This window comes from Hibiscus syriacus, unplaced genomic scaffold (assembly GCF_006381635.1).
Source record: "Hibiscus syriacus cultivar Baekdansim isolate YM2019G1 unplaced genomic scaffold, ASM638163v2 tig00110597_pilon, whole genome shotgun sequence".
NCBI classification, from domain to species: domain Eukaryota; kingdom Viridiplantae; phylum Streptophyta; class Magnoliopsida; order Malvales; family Malvaceae; genus Hibiscus; species Hibiscus syriacus.
Window position 1 is genome coordinate 939,013 of NW_024062795.1, and position 21,825 is coordinate 960,837.

A 21,825-nucleotide genomic window follows, 5' to 3' on the forward strand; every position below is an offset into this window, starting at 1 on the left:
TAATGTGGATACTACCAGCACTAAACCAATGAATTTCCTTTTTTTTTATGTTCAACCTTTTTAATATAATAAAAGTTAAGTTATAATTTTGGTCCTTCTACTAAGCTTATATTTGAGGTTTAATCTTTATAATTTAATTTAACATTATTTGATATTTTTATTTTTATGACGTCATTAGTCAATCTAAATTAAGTTATCATGATTGGTATTTCAGTAAAAATCAGGGTGTAATTCTATTTTAAATACACTAAAATAGATTTTTTTTAGAAAGATTTTGTATGAATTAACGAATTACTCATACAAAAAAACAACAACGAAAGGATCTCATTAAACAACTTCTCTAAACTTAATATAAAAAAAAATGCACCAACCGAAGTCGAAACATTTAAACATTTGACCTTGCGAACAACATCTCTAACATCTCCCCACACAGATAACTGCCCCCCATACACAACTAAGGCCCCAACAATTGGAAAGGAAAACCAATACAGGGCCAAAACAAGGTGCACCTTTCGCATAAAAGATTATTAAAGCATGAAATTATAACCAACTAATCTAACTGAGGTGAGAAGGACAGAGACATAACACTGTCCATACAAGTGTCGTAAGCCAATTACTCAAAATGTTCATACGGATTCAAACTGTTTCACTATAACAATAAAAGCTCAGATCTTTAATGCACTGACTACAGAGAACCCTATGTGGTATGGGGTTACAACTTGTGTTTTGTAACCTTTTTATTAAGAAAACAAAGGGGAAAGCGCCTTTTCATGACCAAAAAAAAAAAACCAGCGTGGGGGACAGACACGTCCAAGGGCCGAACAAGGATAGACACAAAAAAGGAGCAACATTGTGGGCGGGATCAAAACCCCCCGTCCATCCGTTGGTTCATTTTGAATTGCAAAACACTCAAGGTTGCCATTGGACTCTTGTAAACCCACGCTCCTCTCTTTCTTTCTGGTTCTTCATTTTCTCCCAAAGCTGTGCATTTTGATCTTTGGGTGCTTTAAGAAAAGGGACAACTTTCTTTTCTCTTTACCAAGTTGCCATCTTTTTGAGCAAGTTGAGATTTCATAGCTTGAATTTTCAATGGGTGCTTCAGGGAAATGGGTTAAATCTCTTATTGGTCTCAAGATGACCGAAAAAGAAGACCAGGTACGCTCTGGATTTTCTTTTTCTTTTTTTTGCTTTACTTTATGGTCACTCATTGTTATCTACATTTAAGCAATAAAACTCTTTTCTTTTTGCTATGTAGGAAAAGGTGAATGGCAAGAGCAAGAAATGGAGGTTATGGAGGAGTTTCTTCAGGGGACTTGGGGTCTTCATGGAAGGGTTTTAAAGGAAAGTTTAGATCAGATTCTGAAGGCTCTGATTCTTCATCAAGGACTAAAGATGCTTTCTTCACTGCAATGTCTACTGTAGTTCGAGCTCCTCCTAAAGATTTCAGGGTTGTAAGGGAAGAATGGGCTGCTATCCGCATCCAGACCGCTTTTCGTGGCTTCTTGGTAAATTTGAATCCCCTTTTACTTCCATTTTATTTTTCCTTCCTGCGTTTGGTATTTGAGAAAGTGATAGAATGCGAAAGAAACTTTATTCTAGAATCAAATTGTTGTTTCACTCCTATGCTCTATGTTTTGTGTTGTTTTCTGCATGATGGTTGTGCTTGATGCTGGAACATTTGGTTTCTACTGAACCATCTTAGTACTATATTTGCCATCAAATTTTATGTAGGCAAGGAGGGCTTTGAGGGCTTTAAAAGGAATCGTGAGGCTTCAAGCCTTAGTTCGTGGTAGACAAGTTAGGAAACAGGCTGGGGTGACACTTAGGTGCATGCAAGCTCTTGTTCGTGTTCAGGCTCGTGTCAGAGCTCGTCACGTGCGAATGTCCATCGAAGGTCAGGCCGTTCAGAAGATGCTCGATGGTCGCCACAGCAAGGCTGATATCCTGAAACAAGCGGAGGTACCATTAACCAAAACATTCATTAGATGTCGATTTGATTTACAAAATGTCATTATTTGCTGTTAAATCTATTTTTCAGGATGGCTGGTGTGATAGTAAAGGGACACTGGAGGATGTTAAAACAAAGCTACAAATGAGGCAAGAAGGGGCCTTCAAGAGAGAAAGAACCCTTGCTTATTCTTTTGCTCAGAAGGTATAGAAATTTGTCAAAATTTTGTACTGATTTTTGTACCTTTGTTTGAATCATGGAAAATTATAAATGATGGTCCTTGCATTTGCAGCAGTGGAGATCAAACACGGGTTCGAGTTCCTGGACAAATAGTTCAATTCCATATTTCAAGAATCAAGAGTTGGATAAGAACAGTTGGGGATGGAATTGGCTTGAACGTTGGATGGCAGCCAGGCCATGGGAGACTAGGTTGATGGAACCGTCCCATGCTGACCCTGCCGAATCAACTCAATCAAAGACTTGTTCCAAGTCTCTTTTAGGAAAGAATACAACATCTTCCGAACCATGCTCAGTGAAAGTCAGAAAAAACAATGTCACTACAAGGATTTCCGCAAAGCCTCCTCACAGTAGGCAAGCCACTCGATCATCTTCGAGTACAAGTTCCAAATTTCATTATGATGAAAGTTCGGCCTCGTCCTCAATATGCACTTCGACAACACCAGTTTCTGTAACCACTCTCTTTCCATCGGATGGAACAGAGGAGAGTGGCAATAGTAGGCCAAACTACATGAACATGACCGAGTCTACCAAGGCAAAACAAAGAGGCGGCAATCATGGCTTCCACAGAAACCTTAAGCAGTCCATGGACGAGTTCCAGTTCAAGAGGTCAGCTGCTCTCTACAATGGGGATTCGAAAAGTAGTGCTGGTTCGGACCCCTTGGTCCATATGTCTCAACTTTTATACCCTCCCACACGATTGGATAAAAGCTCAATGAGATCCAGGGACTGGGGAAATTGATTGTATGTTTCTTGAAAAGTCCCAACATCTTGTTGTTCATTGTTGTTAATGTGATAATGAGACCTAGTCGAGTGTTATCAACTTTTATCTGATTCTAGGGCACCATCGAAACCATAAATCAAAGATAATTGTTAAAAGGGGGGAAATTCATTTTGGTGCTTAGTTTGTACATCTCAACTTAAATTAGTGGTCAAAAGTATTGAAAAATGATTTGGAGGTTGAGAAATAGGTGGTTCCACAGCATTTCGTTGTCCATTATTTGCATTATACTTCATTTTTAGGTCCCAATCATGCCCTTATTTTTTTCTTATTTTATTAGTAGTTCATAATTTCTATATAACCAGTTTACTAACAGTTCATAATTTATGGTATTTTGTACGAGAAATGGGTGAATAAGACATTACTTAGAAGAAAATGTGATAAACCTAACATTTTTTAAATTGGTAAGCTTTCTATTAAAGTTTCATGTTTTTTTACAATACATTTATAATATCAACCACTTAAAATTCATTAACATCACCAAGAATTATCTCTAACAACCATGTAGTAATCAACCTTCTAGAGTAATCAAAGTTGATCAAAGTTCCTCATTATTCTAAGTGGACCTAACATGCATAAACTAAGGATTATTATGATTCTAAAATTACCTAAAATTTCCATAAACTTCTAAAGTTGATCAAAGTTCCTCATGAAAATAGAAACATTTTACTAGCATATTTGTAGGTCTATTTGACCCACTCGTAGCCTCTAACAATGATTTCATCAGTAATCAACCTTCTAGAGTAATAATTCACCGTCCAAACTATAACAGACTACCTTGCATGATTTGCCATTGTACTGTCATATCATATCATCATCATCATTTCATAAAAATATATCATAAAGTATTAATCTATTTATTATGTACATACCATTCCAAACAAAAGGTTCAAAATATACTTTATAAAATTATTAGCCACGAATCTTGTTAGATATGACGAGTTAGGGGTGAAGAATTTCAGATCCCGTTCGAAGACGTCATATAAACTAATAGTGCAAGAACTCTATGGCTAGCCATTTATACAAAACGTACTCTACTAGTTTACAAGGTCAAACGTCATTTATAGCTTATTATTTCCATGTAACATGTTTAATAAACATCATATATCATTTATAATATGCTCATATAGCCTCGACATGGGATGCTTAACATCAGCATAATGGCATAAATAGCAATAACATTTGTATAGTTAAATAGGCTTTTTATAACGTTATAGTATTCATGTTAATAATTCAACCTTCTTAACATATAAGTCATCATGCAATTTTTCATAAAAACATGCTCAAACATGGAAACTAATCATCATATCAATATATCTTGCATGTGCTAATTCATACTTGCATGTTTAATAACCATTTATGTCATAAAGTAGGGGTTCAATATCAAACCCTAGAATAACTAAACATATACATAACATATAAAGCATAGATAAATGCATTCACCTTCCTTCCCAACAACTTAAAACATGTCCTTCAAGACTTCAAGCTTGAGCTTTACCTTTCTCTTGAATTCTAATGTCAATCATTTCATTGGAAGCATTAATGATAAAAATAAATATTCTTATAGCTATATAAACAATTTAGAAAGCTTTCAACTACATTTTTAAACATGAATCATATTAGCATGGACAATTTTAATTATTTCTAGAAACTTCCTTAATCCTAATTTTCGGGTTCAACTAAAATTAAATAAATTTGTAGAATTATTTTTAATTAAGATTAAACTAATAAATGTATAAGTTTTGAGACAAAAACTTTTATTATACTATGTCACGTTATTATCTACGTTAAGTCAATTATTAAAAGTAACAATAGACGATTAAAATACAATAAAATTAATACTAGATATAATTTCATTAAAATATAATTAAATGATTAAAATAAAAATATAAAGATAAATAACCCAATGAATAACTAATTTATCTTAAAAATAATGGTCGCATAGCATGCTAATAGCAAGAATGCCTATGTATCTTCAGACAGCTTTTAAGTAAATCTTAAATAGTGTACAACCTAAGTGGTGCGCTCTATTTTTTATACATAAAAAACTGTTTTATTGAGATAATTGAATAAAAAATTCAATAAAGGATAGCCCAAATTCAATACCTCTCTTATGGTTGATTTGATGGAACCCCACTAACTTAATTACACACTATCTGCCGCGTGTACGCCATGATCACATAACCCAAAACCTTGATCCATCTCATAGCCGAGAAAAGATTCAGACGATGACATCATCGGTCCCCTATGCCTGACCCTTTATTTATCAACCTCATTAAAATAAAATAAATAAAATATTTTAAATGTTAAATATATAATTTATTTATATTTAAAACTAGTTATTAACGTATTTTCTGAAAAATTAATAATAAATTTATATAATTATAATTAATTAATGTAATATACAAATAAAATTATTATCAATAAATTTATATAAATATAATTAAAATAAATTTAGACAAAAAAAAATTGTCCCTTGTTCCCATATGTAATGGGATAAGGGGGAGGTAATATAATAAGCTGCCCCCAACACCAAATTGAGAATAACTTTCGTAAAAGACTTCTGAATTATAAAATGTCTTCCGTCCGTGAGACTCGACTAACTTGAATAAAAATGCTCAAATACCCGACAATGATATTAATTATTTCATACATATAAAAATTAAAATGAATAAATTAAGTTGGAAAGACGGTTAAGTGGGACCACCATTTTTATTTACCACCTTCAACGGTGCTCCTTTGGTGGAACACTCCAATCCATTATGGTGGGCCTGCACAAATACTAAATCAAATCTATTAATATATAATTTAATATTTTAATAAGACATATTATTGGCACGTTTAAACGTCTACTTTCATATTCAATGAGAATATTTTTATATTATATTTTAATATTTTTAATTCGTAAAATATAATTTATGTATATCGACAAAAGTTTAACTCAATTAAGATAATTATGATTATAATATTTAGAATGACATGGACCACTGTCTTCCAAAAATCCAACAATTTCCTTGGCTGGAGGAGACTGAAAACAGCTCCCATGTGTGAAGCAGGTAATGTCTTGATCACAAGAAGTTTAATTTCCTTCTTTCCCCCTTTTTTTTCTTTAATAGTTTCATATCATTATTGGAATAATATTTGTGCAGAATTTTATTAATAATTGATAATGTCCATATATTTTGTAAATGCAATTTTTTAAACCTAAAATAATAAGACCTCAAAAGAGTATAATAGTTTTTAATCACTTAGATTGTTTGATGGATTAAATGTAATTTCTTTTCTTTTTGGATTAAGTACAGTGTAATTGTTTCCTATATTCACGGCTAGTTTTACTAAAAATAAAAATATTTAAATTACAATAAAGGTTTGTAACCACAATCGTAAATTAAATACATAATAAGACAACTTTTTATAATTAATAATACATGAAATTAGCCACTTAAAATCATAAACAAATGTTAAAAATCTCACCAAATAAACTCGAAAAAAATAGATACGAATAAATCTGATCGGATCAATAAACAAATTATAAAAGAGGATCAAGTTATTGAAAGACTACGACAAACTTCAAATCAAAGTTAATCAACGTGAAAAACTATCTATGAATGCAAATCGCATATCTAAATCCAATCTGATAGTCCAAACATAGAAGATCTACATGCTAACAAATAAGTAACATATTGATTAGTCATAACAATATCATATCTAACCCTAAAAAAATGATAAACCAAAATAATGGTTAAATGATAAAAAAGATGCCAAAAAACAAAAGAAATCTATCATAAAAACATAATTATTAAAAAGTAAAAAAATAATAAAAACATATTATAATAAAATAAAATAATGAATACTAACAATCAACTTTTAATATCAAGATTGATGTAGTCATTAATTACACAGATAAAAAAGATGAGAGATTAACGATGAAGAAAAAAAAAGAGAAAATTATTTTTCCTTATCTGATTCCAAGTGTAATTTGATTCTGAAGGTTATTAGTGTCATCAATTGCGGTCCAACTAATTATTGTGGGATGAAATCAAAATCATATGCACATAAAAGTCATATAATAATTTGTGTGTGCCATGATTGCTGCTTTTTATGTTAATCTTAAATATACTAAAATTTTATGTGTTATATTATACTTATTTCCAAGACGATGATTTGGTTATAGTAAAAATATTAATCTCACTAAACCTGAATAAAATTAATTTTTTAGGAATTTACCCTAATTTCTCTCTCTTTAATTATCATTAATCTTTTTTTCACCTTTTTAATATGCAAAAACATCAATTTTAGTGTTGGTCACTGTCGATATTTATTATTTTTCTTTTCTTTTATTATATTGTATCTTTGTTTTTTTAATTTTAATAACTCTTTCTTTATGATACGTTTTATTTTGCTTTATGACACATTTTCGATTATTTGACTGTTATTTTCATTTATCTGTCTTCTTAAGGTTAGATTTGACATCACCACAATTAATCAAGATGATATTTATTTATTATCATATTGACCTTCTCTGTTTTAGACCCTGAATTAAATCAGATACATGATTTATATTCATAAATAATTTTTTAACGTCACTTTATTTTTATTTTTATGTTCGATTTGTTGATATTTATTCGATGGCTTTGGATTGATACGAGAATTTAATGCTCCTTCTGATAATCCCACGATCCAAGAAATTAGAGCGAAGCTATTTATTACAGTACTTTATGATGTAAGAAATTATAATAGCCTAAGCTCCACTTGTTTTATATTTATGTCTCACATCCCACTTATTTTAGCGGTCGACATTACCACAATCACAAATATATATACATATATATATATATATATATATATATATATGTATATATATATAAGAAAGCTTCTTTTTGTATCGGCAATGCAAAGCCTAAGTTGCTCAAGTGACGTTGTGCAGCTTGATCTAACATCACTACCACCACCTTCTTCCTCTTCCTCCAACAGCACCCCCATGAGCGCCACCACAACCACAACAACCGCCATCAGCGGCTGTCTCTCCATTGATGAGGACGAGCCTACGGAGACTCGACTCAGGAGGATGATCTCTGAGCACCCCGTCATCATCTTCGGCCAATCGTCTTGTTGCATGTGTCACGTCATGAAAAAGCTTTTGGCCACCATCGGGGTTCACCCTACTGTCATTGAACTCGATGAACGTGAGATGGCTTACCTCCCTCCGCCGCCGTCGCCTGCTCAATATAGTGTCTCCCCTCGGATCCCTTCCCCCGCAGTGTTCATCGGTGGAACCGGCATCGGCGGGCTAGAATCCCTCATGGCTCTTCACCTCAGTGGGCACCTCGTTCCAAAGCTCGTCGAAGTTGGTTCTTTCTGGGTATGACAAATAAGCACTATTATTATTTATATATATGTAGCATTAAGAATCATGTAACGATCAAGCTTTCTTTTTTAGTGCTTCTTTCAATCTGGTTGTTCCTTTCATTATTATTACTTCTTTATAATTAAGTCAATAAATATAAAATCAAGCAGTCCAGTTCCAAAAGAAAAAGTTCCTGCTGCTTCGATCAGGGGGAGAGGATTAAATCTGAGTTTAGAGAATGAACACCGAGTGGAATGGGCCATTTAGAGTGGGGTTGGTTGCCAATTATTGAGTATCTCAGAGCCTCTGAAATTTGTTCATTATTGGTTATTTTTATTAATAATTTATGTTGTATAAACTTCGATATAAATATATATTTCCTGTGTGTGCATTAATATCACTGAAAAAGGGTTTACCGATCCCATGATACTCTGAAAATGAACTGTGAAGAAAAGAACCTATAATTGTCATCAACACATCAGACAGTGTTCAAGGATGCGTCAGTCACAACCATCAGTTCTAACTATTCGATTGTTGAACTGAGTCGAATTGTTTAACATATATCCGAGATCTTGAACGTTTAAACTAAGATTGTTGAATTGAATCGAATTATTTAACATAAATATTCTAATCCTTGATCAATTATATTTTACAACAAAACGGCAGATGAACCTTTTTTTTTTTGGATAATTCAATTTTTTATTACCCAAGAAACAACGTTAGTTACAAGAATCACCGATCCCAGAAAACATGAAGAATATATAAGCAAATACAAAATAAACGATCGGTATTAATCAATACCCCAAGCAATGCAAAGATTGGATCGAGTTAACATAGTCAAGCCTATTAATATTTCCCCCCCTAAGTTTAATTCCTACATAGTCTTTAATACTGCTAAGTAATTCAGCAGTGTTTCGAGAGCAACCTTTGAAAATCCTTCGGTTGCGCTCCTCCCACAAAACGTAGATGGTTGCGCTCCAAGCAAGTTTGAGGATAGTGATTAATAAAGATTTTCCTTTCCAAGTGCAGCTCGCCCAAGAGATCATGTCTTCCCAAGAAGAAATAGTCTTGTTAATCCCATTCAGAAGAAGAGTTTGTACCCGTAGCTGAGTGGCAATCGGACATTCAAAGAACAGATGGTTTCGATTTTCTAAAGTATCATTACATAAAACACAGCTTCCAATAGAAACAATTCCCATCCGTTGAATACGATCACATGTAGGCAGCCTATCAATCATAGCCATCCATGCAATCAAACTAAGCTTGGGGATGTTTTGAGGGAACCAAATTAAAGAGTGCCAAGGGACTTTATCCTCCTTCATTCTAATTTCTTTCCATATTTGCCTTACTGAGAGAGCTCCATTATGGAGAATAGGATGAGCTTCTATTCGAAGCTTAAGGATTTTTCTAAAACTCCAACTCAGACTAGGACCAGCTTCCATTTGCCATAACTCTTTACCCTTAAGAACATAAGCCTTTACCCAGGCAACCCATAAAGAACCCTCACTTGCAAGGATATTTTTAATGAGTTTGATCATACATGCTCTATTCCACTATTTTAAGTTTTTTAGACCAAGACCACCCTTATATTTCAATTTGCAAATATTGCTCCAGAGCATACCCTCGCACTAGTGGCTGATTTATCATTGCCTTTCCAGAAGAAACGACAGCATAGTTGTTCAATCTTGCTGATTACCGAATGAGGAAGCAGAAATTGCCTACACCAATAATTAGCAATGCTGAACAGCACTGCTCTGATAAGCTCCAATCTTTCAGCGTAGCTAAGATACTTGCAAGACCATATAGAGAGTTTAGATTTGATACTATCAATAAGCGGGTCATAGTCTTTCATTGAGAGTTTTCTTGAAGTTAGAGGAACTCCAAGATATCTAACTGGTAAAGTACCAGGTTGGAAACCAGTAATCTGCTGGATAAGCTCCATGTTTCTAGATGAAATTCCAGCACTAAAGAAAACACACTTTTATGCATTTAGATTTAAGCCAGACATTTCATAAAATTGTTCAAGAACAGAAATAACTCCAATAACCGAATCAACATTGCCTTTACAAAAAATCATCAAGTCATCAGCAAAGGATAAATGAGTGAGACATATTCTTTTGCATTTAGGATGGAAGCTAATCAGGTTCTTTGCAGCAGCAAGATTAAGCAATCTAGAGAGAACATTCATTGAAATAACATAGAGAAGAGGGGAAAGAGGATCACCTTGTCTAATGCCTCTAGCGCCCTTGAAATACCCTATTAAACTTCCATTGAAGGCAATGGAGAATCTGGCATCAGTGAAGCAGGCTTCAATCCAAAAGATAAATTATTGAGGGAGATTTAAAGCTCTAAGGACTGAAGATATGAAGCCCCAGTGCAGAGTATCAAAAGCCTTTTGAAGATCAATCTTCAAAGAACATCTTGGAGAGATGTTTTTCTTGTTGTAGCCTTTAACCAGCTATTGTGCAAGGATTGTATTTTCAACAATGCTTCTTCCTTTAATAAAAGTGGTTTGGTTGAGAGAGATAATATCATAAAGAATACCAGAAAGTCTTTTGACCAATATCTTTGAGATAGTCTTATAAATAACAGAACAACAAGATATTGGTTTGAAATCTTTGACTTTACTGGGATTAGGAATTTTAGGCACCAAGACTATAGTAGTAGCATTGAAGGCAGGGAGCATAGTGGAATGGTGGAAAAAATGTTTAATAGCTGCCACCATATCTTCACCAATAATAGGCCAAGAATGTTTGAAAAACTGTGGGGAGTAGCCGTCAGGACCAGGAGCTTTGTTGTTGCCCTGGTCAAAAATGGCTTCTTTAATCTCTTCTGAGGTTACTGGCTTGGTCAGAGAGGAATCAGTTTCTGTAGAAATGTAGTTCAGAAGCTCTTTCAAGAATTGCAGATTTTCTCCTTTAACCATAGGATCAACTTTCCCAATCAAGTTGGAAAAGAAATCAATTACTTCTGAGGACATTGCATCAAATGTCTCAAGTCTAGTACCCTGGTCATCAATGAGCATTCGGATAGTATATATTTTATTCTTTACAGCAACAGCAGAATGGAAAAAATTGGAGCATTTATCTCCATCTTTAATCCAATGGATCTTGGCCTTTTGCTTCAAAAAAAGAAGTTCGACTTCTTCAAGATTATGCAGTTCTTGTTGAACTTGAAGTTCCTTATCAATGGTGTCTACTCCTTTCAAAGAGAGGAGTTATTGTTTTTCTAATTCCATTTTCTTGCTTTTTACCCTTGCGGAAATGTCTTTGTAGCAAGAGGAGTTTAAATTTTTTAGACTGGATTTTAGGTGCTTGAGCTTTAAAAACAGAGTCTTCATGGGATTACCTTGGAAAGCAATCTGCCAGGATTGTTCAACCACTTTCAAAAAATTGGGGTGCCGGGTCCAGAAGTTAAAGAACTTAAACAGTTTAGGCCTATCAGAAGGAGTGTCTTTAATAAACCATATAATACCCATGCGGTGATTCGAGACTCCAGGAGAGAGGAATTCCACAAAAGAAAATGAAAATGAGTTAGCCCAATTGGAGTTAATAAGGATTCTGTCAAGCTTTCTTGCAAGGTAAGAGTCAGTTTGTTTGTTGCTCCAAGTAAAGAGAGGGCCAAAGAAGGGATGGTCATGGAGGTCAAGGTATTGAGTAACAAATTGAAATTCTTTCATATCAGGAGAAGAGAAAGGGCAGAGCAGCTCATAGTCTGAGCTTTCATTAGGATGCAGAGTGAAGTTGAAATCACCTCCCAAAATCCAAGGGAGGCGACCAAAGCCTCTATCCAAGTCATGAAGATTAAGCCAAAGATTTATCCTATTAACATAATCATTGCTACCATAGATAGCAGAAAGGACAAAAGAAAGACCACTGTGATTTCCCTTGACAGTAATGATTTGGTCTGAAATTTAGATAATAGAAAGCTCAAAGTTTTTCTTCCATAGGATCCAATTTCTACCATTAACAGCATGATCATAATTGGAGCTGACATTCCAATTTGATAATTTTGAATCAAAGATGTGTTTCGTTTTTTCAGCCTTAACTCTAGTCTCAAGAAAACAGAGAATATCCACTTTATTTTGGGTTGCCCTAAGGAGCACCCTGTCTTGTTTTAGAGGATTGTTGAATCCTCTAATGTTCAAGAAGCAAACTATTATTGAGGGTTAGGTTTAATGGAGGTTTCTTCACCCCTAACTTTGGGACTTTTGACCTTTTCCAGTTTGTAATTTTTTTTCTGTTTGAGGTCTTTTACCAGTTCAGCAACACCCTTGGAAGCAATTCTGATTTTTCTTTGAGGGGCATCTTGACTAGGGGAGCTTCATCAATTGAGTTGAGAAGCTCAAATCTATTCATAGAACCAACAAGAGTGTTTTTTTCTTTGGGAGGCCTACCTTTACCACGTTTAGGAATATGTGGTTCAACTACTGTTGAGGAAAGAGGCTCAATATAATTTTTCAGTACTGAATCAACTGAGGAATTAGAAGTGGTAATATTGTTAAGGGCAATGCTAACATCCAAATAATGGCTCTTCTCAGGAGGGGTAGAGTTAGGAATGCTGATATCAGAAGGTAAAGTTGAACCAGGTAAATTTTCATTTGCATGAGGAGTTTCCTTAGGATTAGGATTGCCCTGTTCTTGAACAGCCTCCATTTCACCCTGGTTGGAATTGGAGCTTGATGATTCTTTCTTTTTCCAGACTTGGGTAGGTAAAGGAGGTGGAGAAATTTTAACCAAGCAATTTTTGTGGCCAAAGATCTTGCATTTCTTACATCGTGGAGGAAGCCAGGGAATTTCAACATAAACAGAAGAATATTGACCATCTTGGAGAACAATACCAACAGATTTTGGAATTTCGTCATTGACACCAATCTCTACACAGACCTTAGCGAATTCCAACATGGATTTAGAGGCCGTAACTGAATCCATAGAAATAGGAATCCCTATTCCACTAGCTATGTAACTTAAGCCTGCTTGTGAGAATAATTCTAATGGAATGTTGTAGAGATGAACCCAGATTGGGATTTTAGAGATATCAAAGCTTAAACGTTTAAGGTTTGGCTCCCATTTTCTCAAAATCAGAGGTTTATTAATAATATGCCATGGTCCGTTTTCAAGGACCCATTCTCTAACAGATTTAGAGGCAAAAGAGAAAATATAAAGATTGGAACCTGCTAGACTGACCTGGACTCGAGTGTTATGCGAAGCCTTTGCCCACAGTTGATCGACAATCCGCTGCATCGTCATAAAATTGGGAGCCGGACCAAGGAATTGCCCAACAAGAGAAAACTTCCATTCCGAAATCCCAGCTTCAATTATCTCAGCAGGTGGGTTAATCGTAGGTATTCCATCTTTAAAACTCGGTGGGTAGAAATTTAGGGATTGACCAGTATTATTCCCGAATAACTTTCTCCAGTCCATCGATCGAAAGTCTTTGAAAATGAAACAGGATGCTCAAGAAGAAGACAACCGAAGCTTGAAGATGGTATGAAGGAGAAGAAAGGACCACTGGAGACACGTCGAAATCTAGGAATCCGTTAGACCTGCTAACGTGTGCCCAGAGAAAAGGAACGTGCGCCCAGAAAAAAAAATTGGACAAGTTTCATAGGTTAACAAGAAAAAAAATTATTGGGTTCTATCCCCCTTAGCTATATATTAATATTTTAATTTATTTTATACTCAATCAAGTTGTGACATATGTAAATAAGAAGTTATTGTTGAAAATTAAACCAACTTTCGATGGAAAGTTGGATTTAATTAATCCACCGAATACAATTGTTAAAAAGCAGTACACAATTGTTGATTTTTCAACAATGATAAAACCTCAATTTTAGCCATTATAATTTATGGTATTTACAAATTAGTCCTTAAGCTTCAACTATAAATACCCTAGCTCATTTAGCTTTAAAATCATCCCAAAGCATTATAGCTTTCTTCCAATACTAGAGAGAATTTAGAGAGTTTCTTTATAGTTGTTTTCTCTTTTTTATCAAGAGAGAATTATCATTGTTTTCTCCTTGGTAGATCGAGAGAAGTTGTAATTCCTATTTTCTCATAGTGAAATTCTTCTACCGTTGCCCGTGATTTTTACCCTATATTATTTAGGGGTTTTTCACGTAAATTTTGTGTCTCTTTTATCTTCAATTTTTATTTTCTCAAATTATCAGTTGCGTTTTTGCTCTATCCGATAGCCGTCTTCCGTAACAATTGGTATCAGAGCCAGATTAGATTGTGTAATATTTGCTTATTGTCTTTGTGGTTGCCACCAAAAGGTGGATCCTCCAACATAAGAAAGTAAGAAGTTATTACCCATTCTTTAAAGGTTCCAGAGAACTATTCACGATAGTGAAATAGTGTGAGCTATCCGTAAAAGAAGCTATGACAACGAAATTTGATATTGAAAAATTCAATGGGAGAAATTTCTCATTGTGAAAATTGAAGATGAAGGTCATCCTGAGGAAAGACGGTTGTCTACCAGCTATCAATGAAAGGCCGGTGGATTTCACAGATGACAACAAATGGATTGAAATAGACGGGAATACTATGGCAAACTTTCATCTAGCCTTAGCAGATGAAGTATTGTCAAGCATCGAGGAGAAGAAGACAGCTAAGGAGATATGGGATCTTCTCACCAAATTGTACGATGCTACATCGTTGCACAATAAAACTTTCCTTAAGAGAAAATTGTACACTCTCCGTATGCCAGAATCTACTTCAGTGAGGGAGCACTTAAATACACTGAACACTTTATTTTCTCAGCTTACATCCTTAATCTGTAAAATAGAAGAGCAAGAACGTGCTGAACTTCTACTTCAAAGTCTACTGGATTCGTATGATCAACTTATCATCAATTTGACAAACAGTAATGTCACTAGTCTAGTATTCGATGACGTTGCAGCTGTTGTTCTACAAGAAGAAAATCGGCGCAAGAACAAGGAAGACAGACAAGTAAATCTACAATAAGCAGAAGCATTGACAACGATGACAACGATGAGAGGGATATCAATAGAACGTGGCCAAAGAAGCAGTCACAAACATGGTAGATCGAAGTCGAGGAGCAAGAAGAATTTAAAGTGCTACAACTGTGGAAAGAAGGGTTACTTGAAGAAGGATTGTTGGAGTCTAAATAAAAACTTCAACCCACAAGGCAATACCGCAAACACTTTAGATGATGGAGATGCTCTATGTTGTGAAGCGTCAACCACCGTGGAAGGCAGAAAAAGATTTGCAGATATATGGCTCATTGATTCGGGAGCAACATATCACATAACCTCAAGAAGAGAATGGTTCCATCATTATGAACCTGTCTCAGGAGGATCTGTATATAGTTGCAATGATCATGCCTTAGAGATCATTGGCGTGGGAACCATCAAATTGAAGATGTGTGATAGAACAATTAAAGTTGTTCGAGATGTGCGGTACGTGAAAGGTCTAAAGAAAAATTTATTATCCTACGGATTGTTGGATAATAATGCAAGCAAGATTGAAACACGGAAAGGAATCATGAAGGTGTTCCGTGGAGCGCTTGTAGTGATGAAAGGTGAAAAGATAGTTGCAAACTTGTACATGCTGAAGGGAAAGACTTTGGCAGAAGCATAAGCCTCTGTTGCTTCATGTAGTTCAGATTCGACAATGCTATGGCATCAGAAACTTGGACATATGTCAGAACAAGGAATGAAAGTCCTTGTGGAGCAAAACCTACTTCCAGGCTTAACAAAGGTAACAATTCCTTTGTGTGACCATTGCATAACAAGTAAGCAGCACCGATTGAAATTCCACAAATCAAATTCTAGAGGGAAAAGTGTTCTAGAATTGGTCCACTCTGACGTATGGCAAGCACCAGTTACATCCCTAGGTGGAGCAAAATACTTTGTCTCATTTATTGATGACTACTCTAGGAGATGCTGGGTGTACCATATTAAGAAGAAGTCAGATGTGTTTTCAACTTTCAAAAACTTCAAAGCGCGGGTGGAACTTGATTCTGGAAATAAGATCAAGTGTTTCAGAACAGATAATGAAGGAGAATACACAAGTGAAGAATTTGATGACTTTTGCAGGAAATAAGGCATCAAAAGACAGTTCACAGTGGCGAACACTCCTCAACAAAATGGAGTGGCAGAGCGGATGAACAGAACCTTGTTAGAAAGAACAAGAGCAATGTTAAGGGATGCAGGCCTAGAAAATTCATTCTGGGCAGAAGCAGTCAATATCGTCTGTTATTTGGTGAATCGAGCTCCATCAACTGCAATAGAGCTGAAGACACCAATGGAGATGTGGATTGGTAAACCAGCTAATTATTTAAACCTCCATATATTTGGAAGTATTGTGTACATTATGTACAACTCCCAAGAAATCTCAAAGCTGGATCCAAAATCCAGGAAATACAAATTCTTAGGGTATGCTGATAGAGTCAAGGGGTATCGCTTGTGGGATCCACTGCCCACAAAGTAGTCATCATCAGGGATGTTATCTTTGTAGAAGATAAGCTACAAAGAAAAGAAGATGATGATAGCGCTGAAAAGTCAAAGACTACACAGATACATGTGGAAAAAAAAGTTGAACAAGGAGATTCTTCTGAAGCAGAACCAACACATGATGAACAAGAACTAGAGAGTTCTGAAGCTCCAACAACTCGTCAATCAGATCGTGTGAGAAGACGTCCCAATTGGCACTCAGATTATGTTATAGAAGGAAATGTTGCATGCTGCCTTTTAACAGAGGACGGTGAGCTAACAACATACCAGGAGGTAATAAACAACTCAGATGCTTCACTGTGGATGATAGCGATGCAAGAAGAAATCGAAGCCCTTCATAAAAATAATACATGAGACCTTGTGCCACTACCACAAGGAATGAAGCCAATTGGTAACAAATGGGTCTTCAAAATCAAGTAAAATGGTAACGATCAAGTGGAGAGGTATCGTGCAAGACTGGTGGTCAAAGGATATGCTAAAAAAGAAGGTATTGATTTTAATGAAATTTTTTCTCTTATGGTTCGACTAACAACAGTTCGAGTAGTCTTGGCAATGTGTGCTACATTAAACTTACATCTAGAGCAACTAGATGTTAAAACAACTTTTCTTCATGGAAATCTTGAAGAAGAGATTTACATGCTCCAGCCTGAAGGTTTTAAAGAAAAAGAAAAGAAGAACTTGGTTTGCAGGTTGAACAAATCTCTGTACGGTCTAAAGCAGGCGTCTAGGTGTTAGTATAAGAGATTTGATTCCTTCATTATGTGCCTTGGATACAACAGACTTAATGCAGACCCTTGTGCTTATTTTAAGATGTCTGGTGATAACGATTTTGTTATATTGCTGTTGTATGTGGATGACATATTGGTTGCAGGACCCAACAAAGATCATATTGAAGAATTGAAGGCACAACTGGCTAGGGAATTTGAAATGAAGGACTTGGGATCGGTAAACAAGATTCTAGGGATGCAAATTCACCGAGACAGAAGTAATAGGAAGATTTGGCTTTCACAAAAGAATTACTTGAAGAAGATCTTGTCACGATTCAACATGCAAGATTGTAAGCCAATTTATACCCCTCTTTCTATTAACTTCAAATTATCTTCCAGTATGAGTCCTAGTAGTGAAGAAGAGATGATGGAGATGTCTCGAGTACTGTATGCATCATTAGTGGGAAGTTTAATGTTTGCTATGATATGCACAAGACCAGACATTGCACAAGCAGTGGAAGTGGTTAGTCGGTACATGGCGAATCTAGGCAAAGAGTATTGAAATACAGTAAAGAGGATCCTGAGATACATCAAAGGGACCTCAAATGTTGCATTATATTACGGAGGATCAAATTTACTTATCAATGGGTATGTTGATTCTGACTATGCAGGGGATTTGGATAAAAGTAAATATACTACAAGATATGTGTTTAAAGTTGCTGGTGGAGCTGTAAGCTGGGTTTCAAAATCGCAGTCAGTTGTGGCTACATCCACAACAAAAGCAGAATATGTAGCAGCTACACAAGCCAGTAAAGAAGCAATTTGGTTTAAGATGCTATTGGAGGAGCTTGGGCACAATCAAGAGTGTGTCTATATGTTTTGTGACAGTCAAAGCGCCTTGCATCTAGCAAGGAATCCAACATTTCATTCAAAGACAAAACACATACGAGTTCAGTACCATTTCATTCATGAAAAGGTGGAAGAAGAGACGGTGGATATGTAGAAGATACATACCAAAGACAACATAGCAGATTTCATGACGAAGGCGATCAATACCGATAAATTTACTTGGTGTCGATCCTCTTGTGGCCTGTCAGAAACGTAAGCAACATGATGGTACAAGGTAGAAAGAATGGTGTGAAGATATGATTGTTTCAATCAAATCTTCAAGTGAGAGATTGTTAAAAATTAAACCAACTTTCGGTGGAAAGTTGGATTTAATTAATCCACCGAATACAATTTTCAAAAAGCAATACACAATTGTTGATTTTTCAACAATGGTAAAACCTCAATTTTAGCCATTATAATTTAGGATATTTACAAATTAGTCCTTAAGCTTCAACTATAAATACCCTAGCTCATTTAGCTTCAAAAATCATCCCAAAGCATTCTAGCTTTCTTCCAATACTAGAGAGAATTTAGAGAGTTTCTTGAGAGTTGTTTTCTCTTTTTTATCAAGAGAGAATTATCATTGTTTTCTCTTTGGTAGATCGAGAGAAGTTGTAATTCCTATTTTCTCATAGTGAAATTCTTCTACCGTTACCCATGGTTTTTACCCTATATTATTTAAGGGTTTTCCACGTAAATGTTGTGTCTCTTTTATCTTCAATTTTTATTTTCTCAAATTATCAGTTGCGTTTTTGCTCTATCCGATAGCCGTCTTCCGCAACAGTTAAAATTGGTGCAAATTTGATAAACACCGGGAAATGACTCTCAAAATATGTTAGATAATTTATAGAAGTGTTTTAGATAGAAGAGTTGAACATATACAAACACTTCCAACTCAATAACATGTTTTCTAACATAGCCCTCTTTGGTAAGAATGAATTACTGCAAAAAAAAAGATTGATTTTTCATCTGGAAATGACTCTCAAATTATGTAAGATGATAATGAGCATTGATGATGATGATGGTGAAATAATAATATTTCACAAAAGCGAAGAAAAGAGTTAATTGCATCGTATCTCTTCAAATTATAATTTTTATTATAAATTGATCTTTAAATTTTTAAATATTTTAATTTTATCCATAAACTATGACTTTCATTCTAAATTAGTCTTTACACTTTTGAACATTTTAATTTCATCAACAAACTATGACCATCTTTGTAAATTAGTCCCCAAACTTTTGAATATTCCAATTTCATCCCCAAATTCATCCAAATATGTAATTAGTTTCAATCATAGTTCAACCTATTTTTTTCAAACATATAATAATATAACTTGGCCTAACGATTTTATTAACAAGGGATGTGATTAGTATATATTTATAATTTAGGATGAAATTGGAATATTCAAAATGTTTGGGGACCAATTTAGAATGAATGTCATAGTTTAGGGATGAAATGAAAATATTCAAAAGTTTGAGGACTAACTTAGAATGATAGTCATAGTTTAGAGATGAAATTGACACATTTATCAGTTTAGGGATCAATTTGAAATAAAGGTCATACTTTGAGGCTTGTTATGCAATTAAATCCGAAAAAAAATACAAGTTAAAAAGGTAGGTAGGTGGCATGTAGGCCAAATAAGTTAATATTTTTCTACTGTCATTCTTGCTTTCTATTGCAGTAAGTGGCATGTTGGACATGGAATTTTGAATATTTGTTCTTTATACAAGCAAATAAGCTCCAACTTCATATTAAAACAGGGTTGAATCATTTTTTTTTGTGTTCACTCATTATCTTCATAGTTCTATTCAGGGCTTCTTGGAGTGCAGAGGATAGACAATTTATTTCGCAGATTCCGACGTGCAGATGATGCTAATGAATTTTCTCATTCAAGAGAATCAGAAATAGACCGTAGGGAGCACGTGAGTGCAGTCGTCTCCCTCAAATTTAAAATTATCATATTTTTTATAATTTTATATGTATTTTTTATTAAAAATATATTTTTATCCTTAAAATTTTACAAGTTTTTCATCCATTAACATCAAATTATGCATTCATCTCTAGAAAGAAATTTAACCTTCTCCAAATAAATGACTCCAAATAATCAACGATACTATTTTAAACTCGGCCATCGTTACATTCTACTTTTTCTACATTTATCATAATGCATTCAGCTTCTTTTTTCCTTTTTTTTATCAACTGTTATCTAATACAAATTTAATTATCAGTCACTAATATAATTTTTATAATTTATGAATCAATCTTATGTAGTTAAATATTAATGAATAGTGTATTGGAAATATTAGAAAGAAAGTAGTATATACGATCTCAAACCGAAAACATACGCACCAGCCATTAGCAAAGAACACTATGCATTAGCTAATGAATTATTGGTTGATATCACTGGATTTATTCTTGTATAACCTTGTGTCTGTATGGACTGGAAAATGTAGAAGAATCATATCACCATAACAAACAATTATTGATACGTATAAGGAGCGTACGCACTAAGCCCCCTATGGGTCAAGTGCATCCCAATTATTTAGGGAAAAAATGAAATTTAGTATAATATGTTAAAGAAAAATGGAAAAAATAAAAAATTTTGCACCCCTATTATTTTTCAGAAAAGAAAATTAAAATTTTAGACCCCCATTTATAAATTTCTGGATCCGCCACTGATATTACGTATACACACCTTTAATCTTAATATCAAATACTAAACTCTTCCTTATTTTTACTAATTTATTATAATCTTATTTATTGACAGTGCTCAAATTATATATCACGGTGCATCAAATACAAACATTTAAAGTTTAAGGTCTATATTTTATATAAAAAGTATTATTTAATGCAAAAATAAAAAATTATAAAAGAAATATCAATTGATATTATAATTATATTAATGTAAACTGTTTAAATTATAATTGAGAATATAAAACTGTGACACGAAAAATATATATAGAATTATACTTGGTAGAAAAATATTAAGTAATCATCTTTCTACAAATTGTCACGTAAGTGTAGTCTTTTTTTTAAATAGTCTAGAATGATTATAAAGTAGTATCTGTTTATAATCATTTTTAATAACGCATACAAACCTGTAAACACAACAATTTGAATGTAAGATCTCTGTAGAAAATAACGCTCTTTTAAACCACTGAAACCACTTGATGGTCTGAATCACCTAACTCAATAGTTAATACCATAAATTATGATTAGAATTTTAAACATGCAAAGAACAGTTATACTAATAATTTAAGTAGGGTTTTGATTGAGATTATATTTTAACTATTGTGCACCTAATGCAACCACATGCAAACTATACCCTTCAACTACCCTTCAAAATTGAAGTATATCCCATAAAGTAATGGGATATTCCCTTTTTAGAGGGTTGAGGATGAGGGGATATGCGGCTCTGGATTTTCTATGAGATTTGTCTA

At 34.2% G+C, this 21,825-nt stretch overlaps 3 protein-coding genes and 1 pseudogene across 3 annotated transcripts; 2 read left to right on the forward strand and 2 right to left on the reverse strand.

Moving 5' to 3' along the window:
* The first annotated feature begins 886 nt into the window (after positions 1-886).
* Positions 887-2,984, forward strand: LOC120134383 (annotated as a pseudogene).
* Positions 2,985-7,827: 4,843 nt separating this feature from the next.
* On the forward strand, positions 7,828-8,334 carry LOC120134198 (glutaredoxin-C6-like). Its single transcript, XM_039150678.1, has one exon. The coding sequence runs from the start codon at positions 7,858-7,860 to the stop codon at positions 8,332-8,334; it is 477 nt and encodes a 158-aa protein (XP_039006609.1). The 5' UTR covers positions 7,828-7,857.
* Positions 8,335-9,107: 773 nt separating this feature from the next.
* On the reverse strand, positions 9,108-10,255 carry LOC120134737. The gene is made up of 2 exons (XM_039151172.1): positions 9,935-10,255; positions 9,108-9,788 (listed from the first exon to the last, which is right to left on the reverse strand). Exons 1-2 carry the CDS (start codon positions 10,253-10,255, stop codon positions 9,108-9,110), a joined length of 1,002 nt encoding a protein of 333 aa, XP_039007103.1.
* Positions 10,256-10,294: 39 nt separating this feature from the next.
* LOC120134738 lies at positions 10,295-13,736 on the reverse strand. Its single transcript, XM_039151173.1, has 4 exons — positions 12,571-13,736; positions 11,662-12,134; positions 10,858-11,514; positions 10,295-10,620 (listed from the first exon to the last, which is right to left on the reverse strand). The coding sequence occupies exons 1-4, from the start codon at positions 13,734-13,736 to the stop codon at positions 10,295-10,297; spliced, it is 2,622 nt and encodes an 873-aa protein (XP_039007104.1).
* Between the last annotated feature and the right edge of the window lie 8,089 nt (positions 13,737-21,825).

Bases quoted from the DNA above. Each gene is read 5' to 3' on its own strand.
- LOC120134737 (XM_039151172.1), bottom strand. From the start codon at position 10,255: ATGGAGCTTATCCAGCAGATTACTGGTTTCCAACCTGGTACTTTACCA. The intron at 9,789-9,934 runs GTATGCTCTGGA...GCCTGGGTAAAG, and splicing joins AATCAGCCACTAGTGCGAGG to GCTTATGTTCTTAAGGGTAA.
- LOC120134198 (XM_039150678.1), top strand. From the start codon at position 7,858: ATGCAAAGCCTAAGTTGCTCAAGTGACGTTGTGCAGCTTGATCTAACA.
- LOC120134738 (XM_039151173.1), bottom strand. From the start codon at position 13,736: ATGGACTGGAGAAAGTTATTCGGGAATAATACTGGTCAATCCCTAAAT. The intron at 12,135-12,570 runs GTAAAAGACCTC...TTATGTTAATAG, and splicing joins CCAAGGGTGTTGCTGAACTG to GATAAATCTTTGGCTTAATC. The intron at 11,515-11,661 runs GTAATCCCATGA...TCTCTTTGAAAG, and splicing joins CTGGCAGATTGCTTTCCAAG to GAGTAGACACCATTGATAAG.